The 27,185-nt window shown below is 41.0% G+C and overlaps 1 protein-coding gene across 1 annotated transcript in view; it reads left to right on the top strand.

The window, feature by feature from the left end:
• Positions 1-27,185, top strand: part of RORA (RAR related orphan receptor A) — a 98,686-nt gene that overhangs the window by 57,764 nt on the left and 13,737 nt on the right. Inside the window, exons 2-4 of the mRNA XM_017864561.1 lie at positions 5,338-5,423; positions 22,090-22,231; positions 25,237-25,632. Of these exons, the coding sequence (XP_017720050.1) occupies positions 5,338-5,423; positions 22,090-22,231; positions 25,237-25,632 (624 nt within the window). The remainder of the gene's footprint in view (positions 1-5,337; positions 5,424-22,089; positions 22,232-25,236; positions 25,633-27,185) is intronic.

Here is a 27,185-nt window from a genome sequence, read left to right as displayed (position 1 = left end):
GCAAGTGAAAAGTCCTCCATATTCTCTGCATTCCAGAAAAAAAAAAAAAACATCAACAGATTTGTGTAAAAGATAGGCTTTTAAAGCACTAGTTTTGACCATTTTGCAAGACACAGAAAATTGGTTGACATTCATAAGCATGACAGACATGTTCCCATAGGTGTACTAAAGGTTCGCCCATCGGCCGTTTCCTGGCAAGCCAGCAGTAACCCCACCCCATTCAGTCCAATTCAAGAAAAGATACGATTGTGCAAGTGAGCTACAGTGAACGATATTATTGGGGTAACCTTGGGTCCATATTAGTTTAGTTTTTGTGTGAACAAATAAAAAACTTTAATTTTGTAAAACTTTTATTAGTAACCAGTTCCCCGTGACACTCCTGCAACTTATTGCAACATACCACTGTGTTGTAGCAAACAGTTAAGCAGCAATGTTGTGAAGGATTGCTGTGGTAGCTGGTAGGAACTGACTGTCATATTATTTGGAGGATAAGCAGCTTTTCTCTATCCCCACCTCAGAAACAGCTTAAAGTCTGGAGGAAAGAAATTTCATTTCACTATAAGGCAGGATTTCTTATCAACAACAACAATAATAGTAACTACTATTTATTGAGTGCCAACTATTTCTAAGAACTATGTGATGGGCATATAGAGAGAATACATATATAAAAGCTCATACAGATATCATATATATGGTATGCATTTATGTATGACATCCTTGAATCTTCAAGTATGAAACTGAGGCTTAGAGAGGTTAAGTAATTTGCCCGGCCTTAAGAACTGTCAAACGTTGGCATTGGTCATTTTAGGGTTAAAATTCTAACCAGCATTTTGTGAAACTGAGATCAGTGGCCTAGAAGGTTGGTGGTTATTTTTAGTTATAAACTAAGCGGATAACTCCCAGAAAGAGATAGTGACATCAATTCCTGAGTAGTGTGTTAAGTTTAAACAAACTACTTCGGGGATGTCTTTTGAGCCCTGGTTAGTGATTGCTTAACGAGTGCAATGATGATGACAATGATGACAGTAACAATAAATAGTGATGCCTACCGCATAGGGTGTTGGAGGAGTGAGTGAGATATAATGCATAACACATTATTAGCACAAATACATGTAGATGTTATTATAAATTAGTTTATTATTGATCACTACTCACAGAATGAAGTACTGCGTGCCTCTCATACAATTTTTATTTTTTTTAATTGTTTGGGAGAATGGGCATTGTCCTCTGGACCATGACATCTCCTAAGATAGGTCCTGAGGAATAAATGTCATCTTAAGAATGCTAGTGCCCAAGTTCTTGTTCCTTTTATAATTAAAAATTCAAAGCAAACTTTCTATAGACGTGCAGTGCTAAATGACAGCCTAGCCCCAAGGACCACTTGGTTAATTAGCACCCTTGCATTCCAGGATTTCCTGACGCCGGCTGCCACTTGTTGTCAGCTCCTTGAAACTGCAGAAATTTGCCTCTGCAGGTGTGGAGAGCCTGCTTGAATTACATAGGGTGCATCAGAGAGCAAATTATTTAGGCAATAGAGCTGAAAATGTAGGCAAATTAGAATTTTTCATAGCAAGATTGTTCATTGTGAAGCCAATTCATGATTATATGTGCGCATCTTGCTCCAGATATTCCACTACACAATAAACTTCTTTGCTGGGATGAATATGTATGTGGGCTAATTTAATCAATATACTTGTGAACGTTGACAGTAGTGCTGTCTGACAGAACTCATCCTTTGAAATGCTGGCTGAGTTAATGTGTGCAGTATATATATGGGCCAAGATTCATAATTTGTGTTAAAAGAAGGTTTTGAGAAGACACCACACTACCTGGTGGGAAACCAAAAAGCCTACATGATGAAAGGCAAAGGGCAGAGGGATTTTTGTCCTCCTTCTTCTTGTTGGACTGAAAACTCAAATTCACAAAACTAAACTGCCTCCTTTTGAAAAATTTGCAAGGCACTGACTGCATTTTTTTCTCATGGATTAATTTGAATTCTGGAAATTGACTAAAATGGGGGATGGGGAGGGCTTTTGTGCATTGTTGGATTAAATGAAGGGCTGAGCAAGTGCCCTGCTCCCATCTGCAAATGCTCGCTTTCTGGGAATTTCAACACGTGTGATCAGATCACATTCACAGGGTTTGCTTTTGGAGTAGGGGGATTTTAGTCATTTCCTAAAGAGCATTTGCAACTGAAATTGTCATCTGAGATAAGAGAACCATGCAGGAGGGAGCCTAGGAGACTAGTTTAACCAATCAGAATACCTCAACTTGCTATCCAGAAACCCTTGTAGCACCTTACCGTGAGATTCCCAGTGAAGCTTGTTTTAGTTAATTCTGATTCTTTAGCCCACTGGAACTAAGCACAGACACCATGGGGACAAAGATGTAAGTGAATGCCCCCCCGCCGAGCCCCCCACTGTTTGGAAATACCAGTCAATCTACAGTGAGTCCATTTATCCTAAGCTTCTTGGCCTCCACAGATCTCATGACTGTCTCCGCTCAAATATCCTCCAGATCTGAAAATCCCTGCGAGCTGAAGCCTGACTCAGGCCATCAGTCCTGTGTCACAGTGGCACCAAACTCTGGGGTCTGTACTACAACTGCTCCCCAACCGCACCTACCGTCACACCCGCTGGGCCATGAGCCATTCCAAAGATGGAAGTGCTGGGGCCAGCACGGTACTCCCAAGGCCACTCCCATCATGAGCAGTCCCCCACGCCAGACAGCCATCTTGGTCACAGCCTTAAACATCGTTACTTCACGTCTCATTAGTAATCCACCATGAGTCCAGGCCAACTGGACAGGAATACTGCATATCATTTTCAGTTTGTCCATTTGCAGTTCTACTCAGTGTTCTCAATATGCCCTGCCAAGGGCCTTCATATTCTTATAGAGGACTAAGTAGACATGCCTGATCTCTCCCATTGTTAAGATGGAATGAAGATAACTCTTAAAAGGCCCAAGTTTAGCGTCAGGTAGTTTTGATGCTGACTTAAATGCTAGGACCTAAAGAGGTTTGTTCATCCCTAATTTCTGTCATTACACCTTGAGGTGAGACATGGGGAGAAGCAGCTCCAAGTAGGTCTTCATTTCATGTGTAAATTCTGTTTAATGGGTGGTTCAAGGACTTTATGTTGCCTAATTATTATATTCCTAAGAATCAAGGTAGTGAGGCTAGTTCTTATTCTAGCCTACTCAATTCATGTAGGGAAAAGTCGGCAATAACTCAGCTGATAACACCTTTCACGATTTCTCTACTTCCACTTGCCTTTTGTGCGTCTCTGAAAAAGTTAGGCATAAGTCACTTTCTCTTTTTTTTTTTTTTTTTTTGAGGCGGAGTCTCGCTGTCTCCCGGGCTGGAGTCCAGTGACCGGATCTCGGCTCACTGCAAGCTCCGTCTCCCGGGTTTACGCCATTCTCCTGCCTCAGCCTCCCCAGTAGCTGGGACTACAGGCGCCGCCACCACGCCCGGCTAGTTTTTTGTATTTTTTTAGTAGAGACGGGGTTTCACCGTGTTAGCCAGGATGGTCTCGATCTCCTGACCTCGTGATCCGCCCGTCTCGGCCTCCCAAAGTGCTGGGATTACAGGCTTGAGCCACCGCGCCCGGCCTATAAGTCGCTTTCTCTAGAGTTGCAGATCTGTGGCACAAACCTTTGCCTTGACTATATTAAACATATCGGAAGGACTGTGAAGTATGAGACATTATTAGATTTCATATTTCATAAAGAATTTTTCTTGAAGAAATCAAGCCAAGTGTTAACATGAGGCACACTTGCAAATGACAATTTTTGTTGAATGCAACCTTAAACATATTAAGTTGCTTAACTCAAACTATACCTATTAGTATCCACAGTCACCATTATTGGGGTACTAGAAAGCCTCCAGAGTATAGAAAATAACACTGGATGTGAGATTTGGAACAATCTTTAAATTTGGACAGGAAAGAAACTCAGTATGCAAGCACTAAAAAAATGATGGATAAGTCACCACAGTACTTGTATTAGGCCCTGAGAAAGGGAGTTAGCAGTACACATGGTTTATAATGAGGTTAAATCCAATAGTTTCATGTGTGCTGTAAGTACTGAACACAACATCACCTCAAATCCAAAGTAAGTGGTTGTGGAATTATCCCAGGATATGGGATTACATTAGAAGAAAGAGTGGGCTGTGTGTCTATGTGTGGTACTTACACTGTGTGACATATTCTTTGGACAAAGAAATTACTGTGTATAAGGTCTGGGGCTAGGTAAGGGCTGTATAAAAATGAAACAGACTTGGGCACTTGCAACTGTGTTTCTGTGTGTAACTCAGTAGATAATCTAACATGATACCCAGTAGTGAAAACCATGGAAAATGAATTTAGCGTCATGACACATTCCAGGTAAACTGGTGACTGTTCCCATCCTGTCTATACAAGCTCAGCATTGGTCTTTACTTCACATCTAAATTCTATTTAATAGTTGATCTAAGGATTTTCTTTTGCCTAATTATTCCTTATTTTTTTATCCTTAATTATGCTCTTTTTAACTTTGAGATATAATATGTGTGCTCAGAAATGCGCTTTGCCTTATTTGAGAACTTCGGTGTGATACATTTTATTTGCTAGTCTTCTAGCATGAGGCATCTTTAAATAATCAGTTGGGTAGAAACACATGCCCTCTGTACCAGGAACTAAATTTCCAATGTAAAGAACTCAGAAGCAATACATCCTATTTGTCAGGATTCATCATTATTAAATTCAAACAGGATATTAACTCTGTGGCTGAAAGGTTCTGATTGTACACAAATTGACTAATTTTTAACACATGGCAACTGCGTTAATTTTTTTAAAGATAAGTAAGGAATTCTTACCATCATATATAACTTATTAATATTTTGAATTGAATCATTTTCCTAACTAGACCTGACTTTTGGAGTGTATTTTTCTCTAGCAGTCAAGCTATAATGCTCAGCCAAGACAGATTTATGACCTTTTAAAAATAATGATAGAAAATGAGATTGGAAGAAACATTTCAGTATCTGCTTTGCTCTGAGGCCTAAACTGCGAACTCTCCAGTTCTTGAAGGCTTTGAAATGCTGATTCCAGTCTTCTTGTGGGTTCTTAAACACCTTCTCAAATGACCCATTTTAATAACCCGAAAGCTATTATATAACGAGCAGCTATAATTTAGTCCAGGGCTCTAGGGGGACCCTCACAGTTCAGCAATGAATAGTTAATGCAGTATAATGTTTAGCAGGTTATTAGTTTTCACTATACAAATGCTGATCAGGGAACGCTTTTATAAGGTGTTTAAAAGAAAATGTAATTAACTGGTTGCGTGCTTCTGTTACAGCTCAAATTGAAATTATTCCATGCAAGATCTGTGGAGACAAATCATCAGGAATCCATTATGGTGTCATTACATGTGAAGGCTGCAAGGTAAGCCTTTTTAATTGTTGTTGTTTCTATTAATGTTAAAATATATCTTTGTGATTTTTATGCCTCCACTTATGTCTTAAAATTCAACTCCTTAGAATTTTGAGTGGTAAGAAATGACAGGACAGAAGAAATATTTTGGTGTTAAATTACAATTAAGGAAGTTATATATATTTTTACTCCTTCCTTCAAAATAATAGACTACAAAAAGGTATTTGAGCATTGCTTGTCACTTTCAACCCTAGAGTTGAACTGATGAGCAATCTCTGTGGTAACCTTTTTTTAAAAAGAGCTAACTCCAGACTTCTACAATGTCCCTGTCATAAGCTTATAAAAAGATATCTCCAGTAAGTTTAATTGGAATGTCATTGAGTCTTATTGTTAGCACACATATGTTAACACATCTGGCAAAATTGTGGGAAAGCTATCAGGAAGACCTGAGTTCCAGTCCTACTGCCTCCACTCATCCATATTGTTTTAAGTGTGTCTTAATCTCTTTGTGACTCACTTGCTTCATTTTTAAAGTGGGTATAACACCTGATCTTCCTACTGTTTAGGACTATTCCAAGAATAGAAGAAGAATCTGTACATAAAAAAGACCTTACAAATGGAAAAGTGCTATTTAACTCCAAATATTATCAGTATTATTTCTGCTATGACTATTTTTACTATTTCTGACCTTGATCATGGGGCAATGTGTACAGCACAGGCATAATGTGCAAATGGGAAATAGAGATGTTTATCCCAATAATTCAAGACCCCCCAAGCCCAGATTACCTCTATTATTCAAATCTCAATTTATTAAGATTTAAATCCTCATGCTTATATTGGAAGGGCCTTGAGACAGCTTACAGGATAAAACAGTGCAAAATAAACAGGAGAGAAGCTATTTAAACATTCAGGAGGCCTTTGAGACAGCCGATTGCTACAACCAGGCCTGAATCAGCCCTAAGGCTTTTTGGGGCTGAGTCAAAAAATAAAATCCACAAATTTGGTTAGCTTTCCTTTCATTAAATTAGAAAATACAATGTTGTAAAATACCTATAGACACAAATGACTACTAAGAGACTTCAAGGAAATTAACCTCATAATTTCCTTAATTCTTCATTTTACTGTTAGTCATGGTAACATTTGCTAATTTGTACATGTACAGATGCTTCATGTTGATCCCATCTTAGCAAAGCTTGAGATTTCTGCATACTACAGAACCATCTATGCCCTTTACTTCTAAAATCTGCCCTCCCTCAAAATTAGGTGACTAAATAAATAAATTAAGCAAAATGAGAGGCCAGGCATAGTGGTGTGTCCCTGTGGTCCCAGCTACTCAGGGAAGACTGATGCAGGTTTATCACTTGAGTCCAGGAGTTCAAGGTTCCAGTGAGCTATGATCACACCACTGGACTCCAGCCTGGGCAGTGGAGTGAGACCCTCTCTTCAAAAAAGTAAATAAAAATAATGAAAAACAAAACAAAATGAAATAATCTGTCTGGCCTATGCCATCCCAGGTTATAACGTGAGAGTGAGCTGCCCGTAGCCACTGTCATCGCATTGATTTTTGGAGTTGGTTCGGCTGACGTGGCCAGGTAGCCATTGCCTTTCACCCTCACCCTGTCTGTGTTCTGCCTCCCAAATCTGTGTCCCTGGTAGACATGCCATGGCCTTCCTCAATAGAGGGTTTACAGACTGCAGTGCTTGCCTGCTGGGAGTTCCATGCTTTTTGTGCATTGCGTATCACCTGGGTGTCTTCTTAAATGGACAGCGTTCTAGGCAGCATCCCGGATGCCAGTTCGCTACTTGTCCCTTCATTCTACCCAAAAAACTGATCGCTTCCTCTGAGTCTGTCAGTAAGGCAAGTGATTATCTCGTAATTGATGGAAGTGATTATCTAGGAATCGAGTCTGGGAAAAGGACAAGGTAGGGGTAGGGGCTACTTCATATAAAATACCCCAACAATTTGGAAGATTAATTAACAACATGCTATTGAGTAAAACCTAAGTTGACTGAGTACCACTGTTCACATAGGCACAAACAATGTGAATTTTCTTTTTACCGTTAACATTTATCATGACAAAAATAAAAGCAATAAGAAAACAAAAGGTATCCATTATTCCAAAGTTGTCATTTTTCTAGATTCCCTTCCAGATCTTGTCTGCAGACCTCCTCAGTGCCAAAGTGGTTTTCAGTTATCTGTGGCTCTGTTCCTCTGCTCTGTTGACTTTATCCAACGAAAACCACAAAACAAATAAAACATACTTTTGTTAACAGATTGGGCCTATGCCTAGCCAGGGACCTGAACAATGTTATATGTTTATATTTGATACATATGCTATTTGTTCTCCATTATAATTTCCCTCTGCTATAACACTTTTATTCCTAGTTATAAAAATAGAAGTCAGACTTCTATTTTTGCCATTTTATGTTAATTATTTATCATGTTCTAACCAGGTAAAGGTGTTTCTATCATGATCAATTGTAAAGAACTTTGCTGTGATAGTGTAATTAAACATAAGAAAAATTTCACATTAGACAAACAGATATCTAATGAGAGAAAAAAGGTGATCAGTCATCTTCTGAGCTAATCATTTTGTGAATGTATTTTAAACTGCATTTTTAAATTAACCTGAAACCATAAGAAACTAGAGGACCTGTTTAATTGCTGAAATAATGATTTTGGCACATAGTTGCTAAACATTGCATATGAACAGCAAAAATGGTAGAAGCTTTGGTAGCTCTTTCTGTCGTTTCTGGCTGTTCCTGGCTCATCCTCTCCCCATACCCTTTGCTGTCTGTAGAGAGACAGCAGGTGCCATGCTTCTGCTCTGACTCTGGAACCAGACTGCCCAAGTTGAAATCCCAATGCTGCTATTTACCAGCTTGAGCACCTATACCACCGCTCTGTGCCTCAGTTCCCCCATCTGTAAAATGAGGACTGTAATTTTAATAACTTCATAGCGTTGTCACATGCATTTAAGGAAAGTACCTGGAAGAATGCCAGATGTATCACAAGCACTTACTAAGTGTTAGCTGTTGTTATCACTGTTACTACTAGGCAGACTTCTTGGTGGCTTGGTAATGCTGCTCTGTATAGTCGGATATTATTTCTGGGACATCTATGGGTGTAGTCTTGATTGTTGTGACCATTTGCAATGTGTTATGTAGAATCTGTCAATAAAAAAGAATACTATGAGCACTCCCTTGGGCCCAAGCACTATGTAAGCACTGTAAGGGATCCAAAGACATAGAAGACCGAATCTTTCCCTCAAGCAGTTTACAGTCTAGTTGTAGAGATGAGGCCTGTGTAGGGAAAGCTAAATAGCAATGCAAGAACTAACTATAGCTGATATACATAAGAAGAACATATAAGCACATACAGGCTGGGCACAGTGGCTTACATCTGTAGTCCCAGCAGTTTGGGAGGCTCAGGTGGGAGGAATATGTGAGCACAGGAGTTCAAGACCAGCCTGAGCAATATAGTAAGACTCCGTCTCAACAAAAAAATTAAAAATAAAAAAAATTGAGCAGGCATGGTGGTGTTTGCCTGAAGTCCCAACTACTCAGAAGTCTGAAGCAGGAGGACTGCTTAAGCCCAGGAGTTCAAGGCCACAGTGAGCTATGATGGCGCCACTGCATTCCAGCCTGGCAACAGAGCAAGACCCCTGTCTCAAAAAAAAAAAGAAAAAAGAAACACATATCCACTAGGCAGCATACCTAGGTAGTCTAGAGGAGAGTTGGCCTAGCAAGGTTTCACTGAGGAGGAACCAACCGTGGGCTGGAGCTGAGGAAGGATTTTCCCAGAGAAGGTGGCTGGGAGGGCATTCTGTGCTGAGGAAGAAGGAGAACAAGGAATGGCAGAGGTAAAAGCCCAGAACTAGGGCAGTCTTGGTTGTATTTAGGGGACAGCACATAACTCAGTTTGACTGAAGCACAGGGTCACTTTCTTTGGCTAGTGGAAGATGAGGGTAGACTGGCACACCATCCTCAAATTTTTAAGGACTCCATTATGCCAAGGTTTTAATTATAAACGTATTTCACTTGTTCTCTTGAAAGAATCAGGGAACAATGTATTGGCACTGCTTCAGCCTGAATATTGCATTTCGGAAGAACATATGTTAGAATCCAGGCCTGCAAGGTTTTTAGTTCTGTTCCTAGAGACATTTCTGAGCTCTTGGAAAAGAATTTAGTTTCAGCCTTGGGTGAGCATGATGAGGGGGCATAATGTGAGCTGGGGCAGGTCTGCTAGGGAGGAGGGGCAGGTCGTGCCCCATGCCAGCAGAGGAAAAGGCCATAGTAACACTGGAGGCTGTAGATGTTAAAGTTCAATCTTCCAAGTGAATAAAAATATGAAGTGTTAGGAGGAAAATAATCATTGGTTAAGGTTTGCTTTTGAGAAATCATCTTGTTTGCCATTCAACTTCTAATTTCATCATGAGATATCGTGGCTGCTCAGATGATGAGGATGAACATTTGATCTCAAGACACACGTACACAGACCCACACACACATTTTTTAATCCATATCCTTTTAGACATTTTGACTATACAATTTTAACTGCAAGTTTTTTAATGATAATGCACAATCCAGTACTGGGGTTTGTGAATTGGTTTCTGATTACATTTAAAACCTTTTCCTCTTGATAAGACTAAGAATAAAGGGGCATTCATTTGTCCAATATATAGTCATCAGTCAGTACATTTAAGATGATGTCTTATTCAAAGCTTCCTCTTCTATCCAGTAATTTGAGATAACAAATTATCAAACATATTTGCATTAACAATAACAAATATATTTTGTTAATAAAAAAGCCTTTCAAAAATATCTAGAGTGTATAAGTGACACCTTCCCCCACTGAAGTAGTTAAAGCCATTTCTGGAGCTTTTTATGTTTAGGTTGAAAAGCAGCTTTTATGAATGTTCCTTTTAGGCCCAAATTGTCTTTTAGAGGATTCTAGTATTTTTATCTCGGTTGTGAAATGTCGCTAGCCGTGAACTAATTCTGTCCACTTTTCACCATTGATACATTCAGGCTCAACATTTTATTTCAACACTTTTAATACGTGGCCCCAGTATTAGAGCTAGGCATTTAAAATGAAAATTCGACTTGGGGAAGGACAAGCTGTTATTGCATCCTCACGATGCCTGAGTTTCGGTTCGGTTATACACAGGCGGTAAGCGAAAATTTTTGTTTAGCTAAATCTTCCAGTCCTGTGATGAAATGTGCAAGTGATAGGGTTATGTTAAACCCCAATTTGCATCACGATGATTCAGATTTTTTTTAATTTGTTTGTTTAGATCTTCATCATGTCTCAGTAACTGCTGCCCTTCCTCAGCTCACAGAAAACGCCGGGCTTGAGGCCATGTTGTAGATCGGGCCCTGACACAGCACCTGGCTTGGGGCAGGTCCCACGTGCGTGCTAGGCAATAACCATTGCTGAATGTCTTCGCTTGGATTGGATCTGAGTATGGCAAAACACAGTCAAAGCAGACATCGACACTTACCAAATACAACACGTGGGCAGCTTTAATCAGAGACCACTTGCACATACAATTCTACAGGGAGGCCAGTCACTATTGAACAAAAACGTAGCTCAGGAAATCTGAATGTCTGTGATTTATTGCTGCCACATGTATGAGTGTAGGGCTGGACCAGCTAACTTTCGTGAATGAGGCTGCCTACCCTTTCTAAAGAACAACTTTTTTTCCTCATATGCTTCTTTGAGCACTTTTATTTCTGCCCCCCACCCAACTTTAATTTTATAATTTCATCTGCTTGATTTTAATACATGCGTGACCTTTGTTTACCCCTCAGTAAAATGAAGTTATCCTCTTTTTCTCCCCCAGCCAGATAGTTAACTTTTGCGCCACGTTGATCCAAAGATATTTCTTCCGTCTCACCCCCATGCTTCTGAACATTCTCAACAGGAAGTTGCCAAAATAAATAAAATTGTAACACAGCACGTGCTTTCACATAGAAGATTCTCCGCTGTTCTTATGTCCATTCTTCTTAGTCTCAGACATAAAATGGAAGGTAGACATACACCCACCTCAGCAGTCCCCCAAGTTCCCAATTTTTAGTTGTGTTGCAAAATACAATAATTTGGGCAGGCAGATGAGCATTCATAATAAATCACAGAGTTATGAAGAAATCTTGGTTGTCAAAAGCAAGTGTGTAGCCGTTCCAAAGCGCCTGCCATTAGAATTCAGCAAGGCAGCTGTCAGCTGTTTTCTTGTAATTAAACAGCCAATGAGCAGCTAATTAAGACATATGTGTATACAGAAGTGGAAGTGGGTATGTTAATGAACTGTAGGAATCAATTCATTAAGTGAAAATTGTCAAAAGACCAAACATCAGATGAGCATTTCAGCCTGTGTTTCACTGAGAAGGAGCCCCACGCAGGAGGGGACAACTCAGAATCAACCCCCGTTCACCTTCCCAGCCATACCTACAGGGCAGCGTCCAACCAGTCCATACTCTTAGACAAAACTATTAAAAACTCCAGTAGGAAGTGTCAGGCATATTTCCAGGCTTTTAAAATATCTCTAACAAATGAGTACTTTCCTACCTGTATGGAAACCTGGTATTTGATACCCTATAAAATGCCGTCTCCCTCATCTGAACCGTTGTAGGGAACTTGGGCTACTGAAATGAAAAGTGGGTTTTTGCTTGTTTGTTTTGTTGTTCATCTTTTGTTGTTGTTGTTGTTGTTGTTGTTGTTATTCAGTCAGCCCTACATGTTTGTCTTGGTGCTTTTTAGGTGGGATATTAAGAAGTCTATGGCCTTTGGAATAAGATGCACCTAGGATTCAGGAATTCAAATCCTGGGCCCTCCCCTCACCTGCTCTGTGACTTTGGGCATATGACTTAACCTCTCTTAACATAACTTTCTCCTTTGTAAAGCAGAGATACATATCCCTACTTTGCAGTTGTAGGTTGCTGTGGATTGCAAATAATGATGGCAAAGTGTCCGACATGGTGCCTAGTGGGGAGCAGGTGCTCAGCATATCGTCACCACTGTTTTATCACTGTTTTTACCACCATTTTTTCCTCTGGTTGTTCATTCAACAAGTATGTGTTGACTTCCCTAAGTATTGGGTTAGCTACTGGAAACAAAGAAACAAGGCAGTCAGTCCCTGGAAAAGGTAGACAATAATACAACAAGGTAAGGGCGAGGTGGGGGATAAATATAGGACTCTTAAGGGTACACATGGGAGGGGCCCCTCAACCAGCTTTGGGAGGGCCAAGGTCAGAGAAGGTTCCCAGATCAAGTGAATGTCTTCTCAGTGAATCCTGAAGGGAAGGAGAGAGTTTCTTTGGGGAACTGTGAACATAGCAGTTTAAGCTCGGTCATTGTATGACTTTGAGAAGAGCTGCCTGGACATGTGGTCATTGCCTGGTCATCAGCAGGGAGCCATTAAGGGCTCATAAGCAGAGAAGTGACTTGATGAATGTGATGTTTTAGGAAGGTATCTTTAGTAACTGTGAAATGGATTGGAGGGAATGAGAATGGAAGCAGGGGTCCCAATTAGGAGGCTGTATAATAACCAACTCAAGAAGCGAAAGACATGGAAACTTAAGAAAACTGCAATAAAGATGGAGACAAGTAGATGGATCTGAGAAACAGGAAGGTGCCAAGAAGCAGGCTAATTTGGTAACACTTGGATATAGGTGGGGAGGAGGAGGCAGAGATTCAGTGAAGCCCATCTTTCTGCCTTGAGTAACTGAGGGAAAGATAATGCCTGTCACTGAGCAAGAAAACACTGGAGAGGATAGCTGGGAAACAGGCTGTGGGTCAAGATATATTCTCTTCTAGGTCGGGTGCAATGGCTCATGCCTATAGTCCCAGCACTGTGGGAGGCCTAGGCAGGAGGATCACTTAAAGCCAGGAGTTTAAGACCAGTCTGGGCAACAAAGTGAGACCGTGTCTCCTCTACAAAAAATTTAGAAATTAGCTAGGCACGATAGCATACACCTGTGGTCCCAGCTACTGAGAAGGCTGAGGTGGGAGGATCACTTGAGCCCAGGAAGTCGAGGCTGCAGTGAGCCGTGATAGCCCCATTGTACTCCAGCCTGAGTGACAGAGACCCTGTCTCTAAATATATATATTCTGTCCTGTCTCTAAATATATATATTCTGTTCCAGAAAGAAAAAAAAAAAAAAAAACTCAACTAAAGTGTTTAGAACTTATGTAGGTAAGGAGAAAGTCAGTGGGGGCTCTAGAAGGCCAAACCACAACTTTGGGTGAATGCCTATCCAAAGTCAGGGGATGCATTCAAACAACATGACGGGGAGCTGGTGACACAGCGAGGATGAGGCTCAGGCCAGCCACATGCTGGTAAGCTGTGAACAACTGGCTCTCAGGAAAGCAAAAAGTATCTATCTGTATGTAGATAACTTTGGTATCTATCTCACTGATATAATTTCACATAATTTTCAAACAATAATAAAATATACAATATTCTTTATTTTAAATTTCATATAGACAAATAATTCTCACTGAATGCTCTCATGATTTTTGCTGAACTCTTACCTCTATCCCCATGGTTACAGTTGAGGAAAGACTAGTTCCAACATGAATGTTGTTGATATTTTGTTTACATTAATGAATGAGAGAGTGAAACAACAAAGATATTTTGGAACTTCATTCATTTGCCAATGATGACATGAATAACCTTGCTGACTCAGTTAATCGTTTACAAATACTAGAAGAATATTTCTCCCACTTTTGTTACTCACAGTGGGATCACTAGATATGAGGTACTGTTAAGTTTAATCTGCATTATTGTAATTTTCATCAGTTTTTTCTGTTTGTTTGTTTTGAGACAGAGTCTCACCCTGTTGCCCAGGCTGGAGTGCAGTGGTGTGATCTCAGCTCACTGCAACCTCTGCCTCCTGAATTCAAGCAATTCTCCTGCCTCAGCCTCCTGAGTAGCTGGGATTACAGGCACCTGCCACCAAGCCCGGCTAATTTTTGTATTTTTAGTAGAGACAGGCTTTCACCATGTTGGTCAGGCTGGTCTGGAACTCTTGACCTCATGATCCGCCCACCTTGGCCTCCCAAAGTGCTGGGATTACAGATGTGAGCCACCACACCCAGTCTTTTTTGTTTTGTTTTGTTTTTGTTTTTTTAAGAGACAGGGTCTCACTCTGTTGCCCATGCCAGAATGCAGTGGTACAATCTTAGCTTAATGCACCCTCAAACTCCTGGGATCCAACAATCTTCCCACCTCACCTTCCCAAGTAGCTGGGACTATAAACACATGCCACTACACCTGGCTAATTGTTTTATTTCCTGTAGAGACAGGGTCTGTGTTGCCCAGGCTGGTCTCAAACACTCGGCCTCAAGTGATCCTCCTGCCTCAGCCTCCCAAAGTATTCGGATTACAGGCATGAGCCACTACATTGGGCCATCACTGTTTAAATCTAGACAATAAGCAAAATAATAAACCCTGATTTGTAGCATTTGCCAATTTCTGTGGTGTAAATAATCCCACCAATGGCCATTTTCAAGCCACCCGACCTGCTCTTTCACAGAAAGCAGAGTAGGGAAGGGATGCACAGCAGCACAGCATGGTATAGTATTTCCACCTTCAGATACAAGGATAATTGATGTAGATAACCTGAAGAACACCGATAATAGTAAAATAATCATTAAAAAGTAGTTAATTTTTTTATGTCAGGAATGTGTCAGTTAATGTGTAATAACATTTAATAACTAGCCTTAACAACAAAATTCCTGAAATTTTAGCACTCAGCTCTTGCAACTGGTATGAGGCTTCTCCTGAACACCATGGCCTCCATCCCAGTTTGCAAGCTTCCATCTAGTGGGGTCAGTGAAAAATTCATAGTGTGCAGTCATTTTTTCTTAAAGAAAAAGTATTAGGGAATAGAATTTCCAGAGAAGGTAAGGCACGTATCAGAAAGAAAAGTCAGCACAAGGCGTTTTGAAAAGCCAGGTGAAATAAGGGAGGAAACACTGGAGAGATGTCTTTGAGACAGTAGGAATTGAAACAAAAGGTGGATATGCAGGGACTCTGTGTCAGGAAATCAAGAATGTGTGACACTGTTTTGTTTGTCCCACACTGAAGAAGATACACTTAAGTGAGAGGGCACTGGACTTAAAATGAGGACAAGAGATTGAGTCCCAGCACTGACCCTTACCAGCCATAGGACCCTGGACAAGTCATTTAACATTCTAAGCTTCATTTTTGTTTTTGGCAAATCAGAAAACTAGAATCAATCTCTGGTTCTTAACAAGAGGAAGTCAAAGTCTTCAGCGAGCTTTTTAAAAAATATGTACTATAAAAATGACAATTTTGGCCGGGTGTGGTGGCTCACGCCTGTAAATCCCAGCACTTTGGGAGGCCAAGGCAGGCAAATCACAGGGTCAAGAGATTGAGACCATCCTGGCCAACATGGTGAAACCCTGTCTCTACTAAAAATACAAAAATTAGCTCAGTGTGGTGGTGCGCACCTGTAGTCCCAGCTACTCGGGAGGCTGAGGCAGAAGAATCACTTGAACCCGGGAGGCAGAGGTTGCAGTGACCCGAGGTCGCACCACTGCACTCCAGCCTGGCAACAGAGCAAGACTCCGTCTCAAAAAAAAAAAAAAAAAGACAATTTTTTTCTTTTTTGATCTATAAAAATGGCAATTTCTTATTGTTCAAACTACTATGTACGCCTGGACCACATCCCCAAGGGTTCTAGTTTGATAAATCTAAGGTGTATCTTTTAAAAACTCTGTGGGTGTTTCTGATGTATCACCCATATGTAAACTACTGTACGTGATAATCTCTTAACTTCTTTCAGCGCCCAAGGCCTGTTTGTTTTATTCTAATTTTCTATTTGCAATAGCTGCGTGTTAATATGCTGCCACTAGGTGGTGGTAGTGCGCCAACAGTCACACTAAGCATATACTACCTGAAATGTGTCATGGTGGCTTTCTGACTCAAGCCCACCATGTTTGTAAATGCACATCTCCATGTATTTTAATATCCATAAAAAGTGAACTTTTACGACAGCCAAGTAATTTGTTAGCTTATGTTTTAGAAATAACAAAATTGCCAAATTATGTATTTGATATCTTTCCCAGCTAACTCACAACTTCAGCACTTTTTTTTAACACCTCCTCAGTTCCACCCAAAACTTCATGCCCTAGCTTTGTGCTTCCCCTGCTCTCTGTATGACCTCCAAGCCCTGGAATTCATCTTCCAGCTCACTCACTTCCTAATTCTTTTGCAGAATTTCTCCCCAATCAGACAAAATCTCTCTCTGTACTTAGAAGTACTTGAGGTAGGAAGGTACCTACCACACTTCCTACTTTTCTTCTTCCTCTCTTCTAATCTTTCTTCCTCTTGTGTGTTATTTAACTCTTAGTATTTTATCTGTTTAATTTTCCAAACCCTTAATCCTCTGAGAACCACCCCACAAGGAATACTGAAAAGAAGAGGTTTTAAAAGAAAATCAGCAGCAACCCAAACCCTCATTGTTCCTGAAATGCAAAGTTCAGTATTCGTCTGAGTCATGGAGGTTTACTTACCCTGTTTCTCCCTTCTCAGCTCTCACCTTATAACCCCACTTCACCTCTCACGTCTGATATTTGATAGTTCTCCTTGTGGGCATGACTGTTGACTTAATCCAAAAGAAAGATCTCCTTTCTGGTTCTTAGCTATGCCACTCCCAGAACTTTTCAGCAGGCATTTGCTCAGCTGACTTACTTGAGGTATAAATGATGCTGTAAAGAATAAGGCATGTCTGCTTGCGTGCCTGCTTTCCCCATATCCTCAAACTGAGACTTCCAAATAAGGGTAATCCTTTTCCAAGCAAATAGTGTGGAAGCTGGACATTGGTTCCAGCCACAGTGCCACTGCTCAAAGCACATACGGAATGCTTCATGAGTTTGCCTTGCAATTTATGGCATAATTACACAGACATCTTTAATGATAGTTATTCGGTGCCCTTGCAGTAAGTTTCATTGTTTGTTTGTTTGTTTATTTAAAAGAGCTAAAGTGATTTAGAAATAAGTAAGGTGAAGTAAATGGGGCAGAATACTTCTGGTCAGAAATGAGGAAAAATGATGGACTCATGAGACTGATTTTCTTATGTGACTCCTAATCCAGATAAGGAGACAACTGCAGAAAGAGATTTTGTAAAATGTCTAGGCGGTAGGAAGCTGGGTCAGCTAAAGGTGCCTAATGTGAGGGAAAACACTAATTTCAGAGTAGATCGCTCTTGCTACTTTATTTTGTATAACTTGTTTTTTACACTACCTAATTTAATGGTTGCCCTGTATGAGAACAACTAAGGAGGAATTCTTTTGACACACAAGAGAAGCAGAAAAACAAAACAAGATGACAGTGTAAGTTCTGGAGTTAAACTATGTGAAGTCACATCCTGGCTTTACCCCATGCTAGAGCGGGGACTCTGAGCAAGTCACTACGCCTCTCTAAGCCTCCGTTTTTTTCAGCCTTAAAACCAGGGAAATGATAGCATTTGCCCAATATTGCCCTTGTCAGAAGTAAATGTCACAATCTGCATAAAGCATAGAGTGCCTAGTACGAAGTCAGTGCTGTTTCAATGGTACTTGGGATGTTTTAATCAGGTATCGTAAGACACACATATGGAGATGACTGTCACGAAGGAAGAAGTTTGTTACACAGTAGTCCCCCTTAGCCTCAGGGGGATGCCTGAAACTGTGAACCTTTTAGATACTATTTGTTCTCATACATCCAGACTTGTGATAAAGTTGAACTTATAAATTAGGCATGATGAGAGATTAACAACAATAACAACATAGAACAATTATAAAAATATACTGTAATACAAGTTATGTGAACATGGTCTTTCTTTGCATCTCTTCTCTTTCTCTCTCAAAATATCTTAATATTCTTTTACTGCAACTGACGCACGTAACTGAAACGAGGAAAGCAAAACAGCGATTAAGGAGGGACTGCTGGACTCACAAATCCCTAGAGACAGGGCCCATGCCACGCCATACAGGGGACACACGGGGAAGCGCCAGGGTCTGTGAAGGGGACAGGGATGTGGAGAAACTGCCAAGAGCCCCCACTGTTCTCCACAGGAAGGAAGGCGCAGCAGGATGAGCAGGTTTAGGATAAGTGGCTAGTTTGAATCATTACAGATGGCGCTAGGGGGTAGGGGCTGTCCCTAATTGACTGGTACCTGACCCTGGTGTGACCGGGGCAGGGGAATCATGGCTAGAAGCGTAAGGGCCTGATGAAGAAGGTGTCCTGGATATGGGCTCTGGCCCGCTTGGTTTTGTGTGAGAGGTGGTTGACAGCAGGTTGTTTGCTGTATGTAGGAGTTTTCCAGGCCTGAAAGGGCAGTCCCTCCAGTGTCTGCAAAGCCCTAAGATGTCTGCATCCAAAATACAGAATAAAAAGATATGGTTTAATACAAGTACTCATTAAGACTGATAATCTGTCATCATTATCCTCATGCCCTTAACAGCAGAGCTAACTGATAATTAATATATGGTTTCTGCGTTAACAGTCTTGGACTTTATTAATGGTGGGTGGAAGTTAACTTAATATGTGTATGCAAACTAAAAAGTGGCATCCTTTTCACTAATGACCCAACCATTATTCAAGAGCTGTGTCTAGTTCGGGATTTCAGACTTCTGAAAGAAATGAAGAAATAATACCAGATACAGGGGCTCGCACTTGTAATCCCAGCTACTTGGGGAGCCAAGGTGGGAGGACCACTTGAGCCTAGGAGTTCGAGACCAGCCTGAACAACATAGCAAAACCCTGTCTCAGTTTTAAAAAAGAAAACAAGAAGTAGTAGTGAAGAAATTGGAGAGGATTCTGAGAAGAAATATGCAAGGTGGAAAAGAGCCTAGAAAGAAAAGTGACAGATGCCGGGATCTGGTCTTCAGAAGAGGTATCTAGGAAACAGCATGGTAGCCCTCAAGTACTAGCTCCACTTAAAGATAAAAAAAAGATCATTCAGACATTCCCCATATTTGGTGATCATAGAAGAAACGGTAACAGGCTTAATGTGAAGCAAACAAAATTCAACTTCAGCTAAAAGAAAAGCAAATAAATTCCTGATTTTAGGCATCCACAGCGATGCCTTTACACAAGGGTATGAAGGTAAGAGTCTCAAGAAGGAGATAAACACCTTTCAGCTTGGACAGAGATTATGTGTCTCAGAGGAAAATGAATACCTACACAGCTGACCTCTTGGTATCTCTTTCTAAGGATTATCTGCCTCTGTGACCATTTATATTTTCTTGAATTCTCTCTAGTAAGCCCCAAAGAAAGCTTTACTTCTTCTTCCTTTTCACAGGGGAAACACACACACACAAACAATAAAATTTTTTTAAAAAACATAGCTTTAGATATTTTTCAGAAGAGAGAGATTGCTTTACAGAAGAGGCAGGACTTGATCGAGGGTAGAGTTAAAGTACAACAGAGAGACAGTCTGAGACATGAGGCCCCCAGCCTTGCCCATGTCAAGGTTAGCAAGCAGCTTGGCTGAAAACAAGAGGAGTGAGAAGTCAGGGTCCTGCCCCGTCCCATCCCAGGTTGGATTTTCCAAAGAACTGGAAACTGAGGTCATATACATCAACTTGGTTAACAAAGGCCCCCAACCATTACAAAGGAAGGCAGGTGCACTTCTCAAGCTGCCCACATACCTTCCCACCTGCCTATTGTAGGGGGAAAAAAAGCACAGATAAACAAAAAGAAAAATAAAATCTGATTGGCCCCACCAACTAATGCCAACAATTTGGGGCATAATTTTCCAAATCTTCTTTTATAGTAAATATATGGGTGCCCTTTTCCCCCCAAAATTTGGATTATACTATGTGTAGCTCTTTAGTTGCTTTTAAAAAATTCAATGGTATATTTTATCACCTTTTATATCAATATTTCTGAAATACCATTTGTAGTGGTTGCTGAATTCCATTGTATGAGTATACAATATGACTCTTTTAATTCAGTAATGTTGGACAGTTAGGATCTTTCTACGTTCTGTATATTATAAATAGTACTGTGAAGAACACCCTTGTAGGAAAATCTTTGTACCATTCTTAATATTTCTTTAAGGTGTATTCCTTAAAAGGTTAGCTCAGTGGGTAGGCTTTTTAAAAATTTTTCATACAACTGCCAAATTGACCTCCAGAAAAATCGTTTGGTGGGAGAGCACCCTTATCAGTTTGCCTGCCACTCTGTTGATTCTTTAGGATTTTACCTCTCCCCACTAGTGTCGTCCTCGTTGGGGTCATCTGTCTTCACAATTAAAGCTTTGAAGATAATAATCATCTTTTGTACCCTTCATGGCTTTGCTTCATGGAAATGACTCCACTGATCTTATTTTTTTTTCTGCATACATCCCTAGTTTGCAAAACCACTGAAAGATAAATCAGCAATAAAAAGATAACAAAGTGGCTCATGCCTATAATCCCAACACTTTGGGACGCCAAGGTGGGAGAATCACTTAAGGCCAGGAGTTCAAGACAGGCCTGGACAACACAGTGAGACCCCCCCATCTTGACAAAAAAAAAGTTTATATATATATAAATATAATTAGCCAGGCATGATGGTGTGCACCTATAGTCCCAGCTACTCAGGAGGCTGAGGAAGGAGGATGGCTTGAGCCCAGGAGTCCAGCCTGAGTGACAGAGCAAGACCCTGACCCCTCCCCGAAAAAAGCCCCTGTGTGTTTGGAAATTAAGGAATATGCTTCTAAATCACATCTGGATTAAAGAAGAAACCTAGTGAAAATTAGAACACATTTTTCACTGAATGAGAATGAAAAAACTACATAGTAAAGCTTTTGGGTTGCTTTTAAAACATCACTAAAAGGAAAACTTGACACTCTAAGAATAAACAGTGAAAATTAATCAGCTAAAAGTACAGTTCAGGAAGTTAGCAAAACAAACAAACAAAATAAAGTTATTGAGGTCAGTAGCTCCTTATACATCTTTGTATCCCCTCTCATTTCCCAAACAGCGCTTGACACATGAGAGGAACTTGATGAGCATCGGACTGGATTTATTCAATCTTTAAAGGCCACAGTTCTGAATATGTGGTATTTCTAAACTGTCAGGGATGAAGGAATATTTCCAATCTGATTGATCTGCCAAAATAATCCATCCAAGTGTTATGTAATGCTTACAATAGTAGATTCGGACTTGGGGAGTGAGAAACGCCTAAAGGGCCATGTGTTGAAGTGGGCTAGTGAAGACTACCATGGTTCACCAGGTTCACAGTGCCCTAGGTTATGGTATGGCTGCCTTTTCCTTAACTTGGAGATTCCAGGGAAGTGTTTTGTGTTTATTTTACAAAAAAATCTCTTGGAGATAAAGGCTAAAGGTAAGTCCCTTTGTATCATTCCATCAGGCACATTGCTTTTGATCATCAGAAGCCAAGAACAAGGACCTGGTCCTATGCCTTTTACGTGGGCAACTGTCTGTTGAAGTTAAAGAAAGTTTTGCATGTATAAAGGATGGAGGATTAGGCCCTGGGGATCAATTTTACTCAAGGAAAAAGAAGTGACTTTAATTTCATTAATGGTCTCCTGGATGATTCTGCTACAAGTTTAATTCTCCATTAAATATTAATGCTGCTCAGTGCTTAGCATCCTGCCTTTAGTATCATACCACTCATTCTGACACTAACCTGTTTTATATTTTATAACCGTATCACAGGGCTTTTTCAGGAGAAGTCAGCAAAGCAATGCCACCTACTCCTGTCCTCGTCAGAAGAACTGTTTGATTGATCGAACCAGTAGAAACCGCTGCCAACACTGTCGATTACAGAAATGTCTTGCCGTAGGGATGTCTCGAGATGGTGAGCTCTCACAGCTTGAGTTGTACAGTTGCACGGGGTTGTGAAAGTGCCTTCTAAAACCTGGACTCAGATCTGCCAATATCTGCCCCGCCTGTCCCCTCCTCATTATTCCACCTTATGCCCCCCCACCCCCCTTCATTATTCCACCTCATGCCCCCCATGCTCCTCTGGCAGCTTCATAGAACTCACAGCAGCTGCTTCCTCCTCCTCCTCATCCTCAGAGTCAGCCAGCTGGCTGATGGGTGGGGGTGGTGTGGAGGAGAAGTATCTCGTGGTCAGAACACCTTCAGATTTTTGATATTTCAGCCATTATAGGTGGGTCAATTGATTGATGGTAAGTGTCATCTGAGGCCTTACTAAAGATGCCTCCTCTAGGCATTTTCTCCCGCAGGAAACGTGAACCACAATTGTTACTTGCTTTACACTAGTAAGTATTGGAGGTTGGGATGAAGCCGCTTTTATGCTAACTGGATATTTTGAATCATATGCCAAAGGCAACTATTTGTACGTATAGAATGTGTGAAAATAGTGCAAAACATGGCTCAATGACAAGTAAGTGTTCTTTTAATTAAACAAAGCCACTTTAAGGAATAGAGACCATCTATCATTCAAGTACAAAACGTTTCAAGATCTTCCTGGAAAACTATCTTAAGTGCACTGAATAATCGACACCAGATTTCAAGACAGTTATGCTTATACGTGGAAACTGGGCAGAAAGCACAGCGGGTCCATTTTAAGGATTTTTCCAAATATACCAGCTGGTTCTCTTAAGAGATCCCTTTGAAGGAAAATGCCTCCTCCAATGGAATTTCAGCCTGTGGAAAAATACTTCAGAATGCGCAGCAGGCTTTCCAACATTCTGCCTTCCCCGTAATCTGATGTTCTTAGCGCCTGTAGACCTACATAGGCACGAGTTCACTTTTGTTCCTGCATATTCTAAGAGGCCACTCTGTGCACCACTACAAAAGTGAAGCTTTTGTCATTGGAAGATACAAATCACAGAACTTCCACCATATTCTCAGAAATTCCTGTGACATGCAACTCTGTAGATTTCATCTTCTGATGGTACTAAACTGACAGGTATATCTCATCCATTTGTAAATTCAAATCACAAGTTGTGTGTGCATTTTCTCAAGAGCTGGTCCCTTTATTTCACTTACAGGATATAATTACCGCTGTTAATATTAAGACAAAAGTTAAATCATAACTGCAGAGTCACAGCAGAAAGTTTCACCTGTGGGTATTAGGCCCCTTAGGTGTCCTAGAAAATTTTTTCCAAAACATTAAGCACCTTCAGTATGCCTTCTGAAAATTTTGCATACAAGAAATAGCACAAGTTGTTATAGGCATAGAATTAATTCTGGAGGTTATGAAATTATGGTTCTGAAACTCAGAGCCCATATCAGCCTGGCTGCTGCCTGAGCAGCCCCACCCAGGTTTGTTATCTGAGTCGTGGAAACTGGAAAGTGACCAGTATTCCAGCTCACTTGTTTCCTCTGTGAACAAGGACAGTGCGTCCTCTTTGGCAAGAAAAGAATTCACCACCTGGCCACCACTGTGGGGGCCTTGGTTCCCAACTTCATGTCCATCTATCCTGCCTACTGCCCTGGACTCTCATAACTATGATCATAGTCAAATGGATGAATGCATCCACCCCATCAGCTATAAATTTAATCACAATCTATTAGGAGAACTAAGTCCCTCCAGCAAAGGCTGAGTCTAGCTGAAAAATCAATGAGTTCATGGAAGAAGTCAGACCAGGAAATCATAGGGTTTTTTGTTTGTTTGTTTTTGTTTTCAATTATCTTGGTGTTTCACAAGAATTCATTTGATATTCTGAGTGAACTGGAAAGTTACTATAGTGATGGCTCCACTTTAAATATGGGGACACATCCCAAAGAGAAGCATTAGAAACAGAAATCTGCCCAACAAGGATTATATATTATAAGGATCTTATATTATAACACCATATTTGTCCTTTCCAAATCCTGATGCTATGATTACTTGAGGCTAAATGGGAACAGCAGAAAGTGTTTAAAGATGGGTCCGGCTGGGTGTGGTGGCTCACACTTGTAATCCCAGCACTTTGGGAGGATGAGACTGCAGGATTGCCTGAGCCCTGGAGTTCCAGACCTCAAGCCAGGGCAACATAGTGAAAATCCACCTCTACATAAAGTGAAAAAATTAGCTGGGTGTGGTGGTGTGCACACGTGGTCCCAGCTACTTAGGAGGCTGAGGTGGGAGGATCGCTTGAACCTTAGAAGGTTGAGACTGCAGTGAGCCATGATTACATCACTGCACTTCAGCCTGGGTGACAGAGAGCAAGACTCTGTCTCTAAATAAATAAATAAATAAAAAGATGGGTCTCAGGGTTCCACAGGGGCTGCCATGACCCATGAGTGGAGGAGGGGCTTCTTGGGTCAGGTACTCTGATGTAATTCAAAGAATGAGAGAGGCCTCGTCCAGTTCATTCAGACCTCACAATGCACCTGCAGAATTAGAATTAGCCATTTGATCAGGGAGGACTGTCGGAGCGCACAGGGCAGTGAACTGAATGGGCGCTGAGGTTTGGCTGCTCACTCCTTGATGAACCCTGTGAGTCTTTGTTTCCCTGCACCTTGGTCTGCACGTGGGAGAGAAAGAGGCAGCCTAAACCAGCTGCACAGAGGGAGAGTGAACAGCCCATTAAGTTATCAGTGGGGCCCAGTGGGTAGAGTGGGGATGTGACAGCAGGAAAACAGGTGGCATCTCTCTGGGCCTCTCCCACCTGCACCAGGTCTCTATCTGAAATATGAGTTTCTCTGGGATGTGTGTTTGCTGTTGGGGAGCTGGAGTGAGCCTGTGTGGGTTGGAACTGTTTTCACCTCTGAATATGTCCTTATTTTGTGGTCATGCAGTTTTGGATTGAGATTGTCTGAGACTTCAAAGGAAACCCCAAAGCTCGCAGGAGAGAATATTGAAGAAAAGCGCATTGTATGTAGTATGGTTTGGCTTTTTTCTTCCAGCTGTAAAATTTGGCCGAATGTCAAAAAAGCAGAGAGACAGCTTGTATGCAGAAGTGCAGAAACACCGGATGCAGCAGCAGCAGCGCGACCACCAGCAGCAGCCTGGAGAGGCCGAGCCGCTGACGCCCACCTACAACATCTCGGCCAACGGGCTGACGGAACTTCACGACGACCTCAGTAACTACATTGACGGGCACACCCCTGAGGGGAGTAAGGCAGACTCCGCCGTCAGCAGCTTCTACCTGGACATACAGCCTTCCCCAGACCAGTCAGGTCTTGATATCAATGGAATCAAACCAGAACCAATATGTGACTACACACCAGCATCAGGCTTCTTTCCCTACTGTTCGTTCACCAACGGCGAGACTTCCCCAACTGTGTCCATGGCAGAATTAGGTAATGGCATGCATGCTTCTCCTGGGATGCTCTGTTCATGCCCTTTGAAGTAAAAGGGGCATGTCTGACTTTCCTCTAATGAGTTCTGCTAAATGTTGCAATTCACCTTTACCATTTGGGCCACTTCATTTTCTGCCCTGCCCCCTTGCTTTTGACCCTCTGCTGTTTCCCATGGTTTATCCAATACCTGCATTGACCTCTCAGCATTAGAAATGGGACAAAACCAACGGAAGCAGTCTTTGAATTCTGCAGAAAACTGGAAGCTCAGGAAATGGCAACATTAACTTCATTAGTGGTTTAGTTATATTCCAGGGATTGCTTTATACCTAAGGTGACCAAAAAAAAATGGCAGTCCACAAACTGAACTTGGCCCATAGACGTATTTTTTTGACCAGTGCAGTTTTAAAATTTTTGAATCAGTTGCTAATATTTACATTTGGATAATTATACCCAAAAGTTCAGATTTTTTAGCTTCTTGTGGGAGGGGAAAGAATGATCTATTTACAGTGGGCCAACATTTGTGAATGTCAACAGCCAACTGGCAACAGCCAGGGGCTTACACCTTTCAATGGACCCACCCCACTCCTGCCATTTATATCATATGCACAGCCCCTGTAGGCATCGAAGTTTTGCAACTCTGACATACAGTATAAATGTTCAACAGAAATTAGCTTCTTTACTTACCAGAATGATCTGATGATGGATATTGGTGACAAAATTGATGTAATTCATATAAGGCTCACCATGCAAAAGACAAAAAACTGTCCTTTTCTTATTGCTGGAACATTACTGCTTCTTGGGAGATGTGACCTAGAAATGTTGATAACACAGACAATGGGCAACTTTCCATTTCAAGGAAGTTGTGTTAACATCCACTGCTAAATTTAATCGATTTTTAAGTACAGCACTATTATTAGAAAACTTGATAAGAACCTTTGTAGTTTTGAATTTGATCTGCTCCTCCTGGTGGTTCCTCACACAAGGTTATAATCCTTTGGGATATTTCAATTAGTTGCTGTGGAGATGACTAAGTTAATACGAGGAGAGAATGAAGACTTCAGATGGAAAAGAAACAGCAGGTTCAGACTTGAGCACAGAAATCCTCAGTTCACAGAAATAATGGCTGTGTTCTTTAGACGGTTTCTCTACCTCTGTACCCCATAAAACATCTTTTAAGTGAAAATTTATATTTCCAGTAAAATCTTTCTCCAAATAGAACAAATTGAATGTTCTTTACAGTTTTTACACAAGCATCTCTTTATGGGTCTAAATTTAAATCCTCAAGAGCAGAGACATTTTAAGCCTGGTCTTTAACCACTGAACAGCATTAAAAGGTGTATTGCAGCTCTTTTGATTAACAGAGAAACCTCTGAACTAGAAGCCAAGCTGAGCAGAGGTAGGTTTGGTTTTTTTTTTTCTTGAACTAGAACAAAACCTTCCATTTTGTCATGAAATCTTGGTTGGCTGAGCCTTAAGCAGAACTGTAATGAAAGTAAAATTTTCAGATATGAATAAGGATTTGATTGAAAGCTGACATGATAGCATGAAAAATG

The sequence above is a fragment of the Rhinopithecus bieti genome, unplaced genomic scaffold (assembly GCF_001698545.2).
Source record: "Rhinopithecus bieti isolate Rb0 unplaced genomic scaffold, ASM169854v2 scaffold_2723, whole genome shotgun sequence".
NCBI lineage: Eukaryota > Metazoa > Chordata > Mammalia > Primates > Cercopithecidae > Rhinopithecus > Rhinopithecus bieti.
This window is presented reverse-complemented; position numbering and strand designations above follow the sequence as displayed.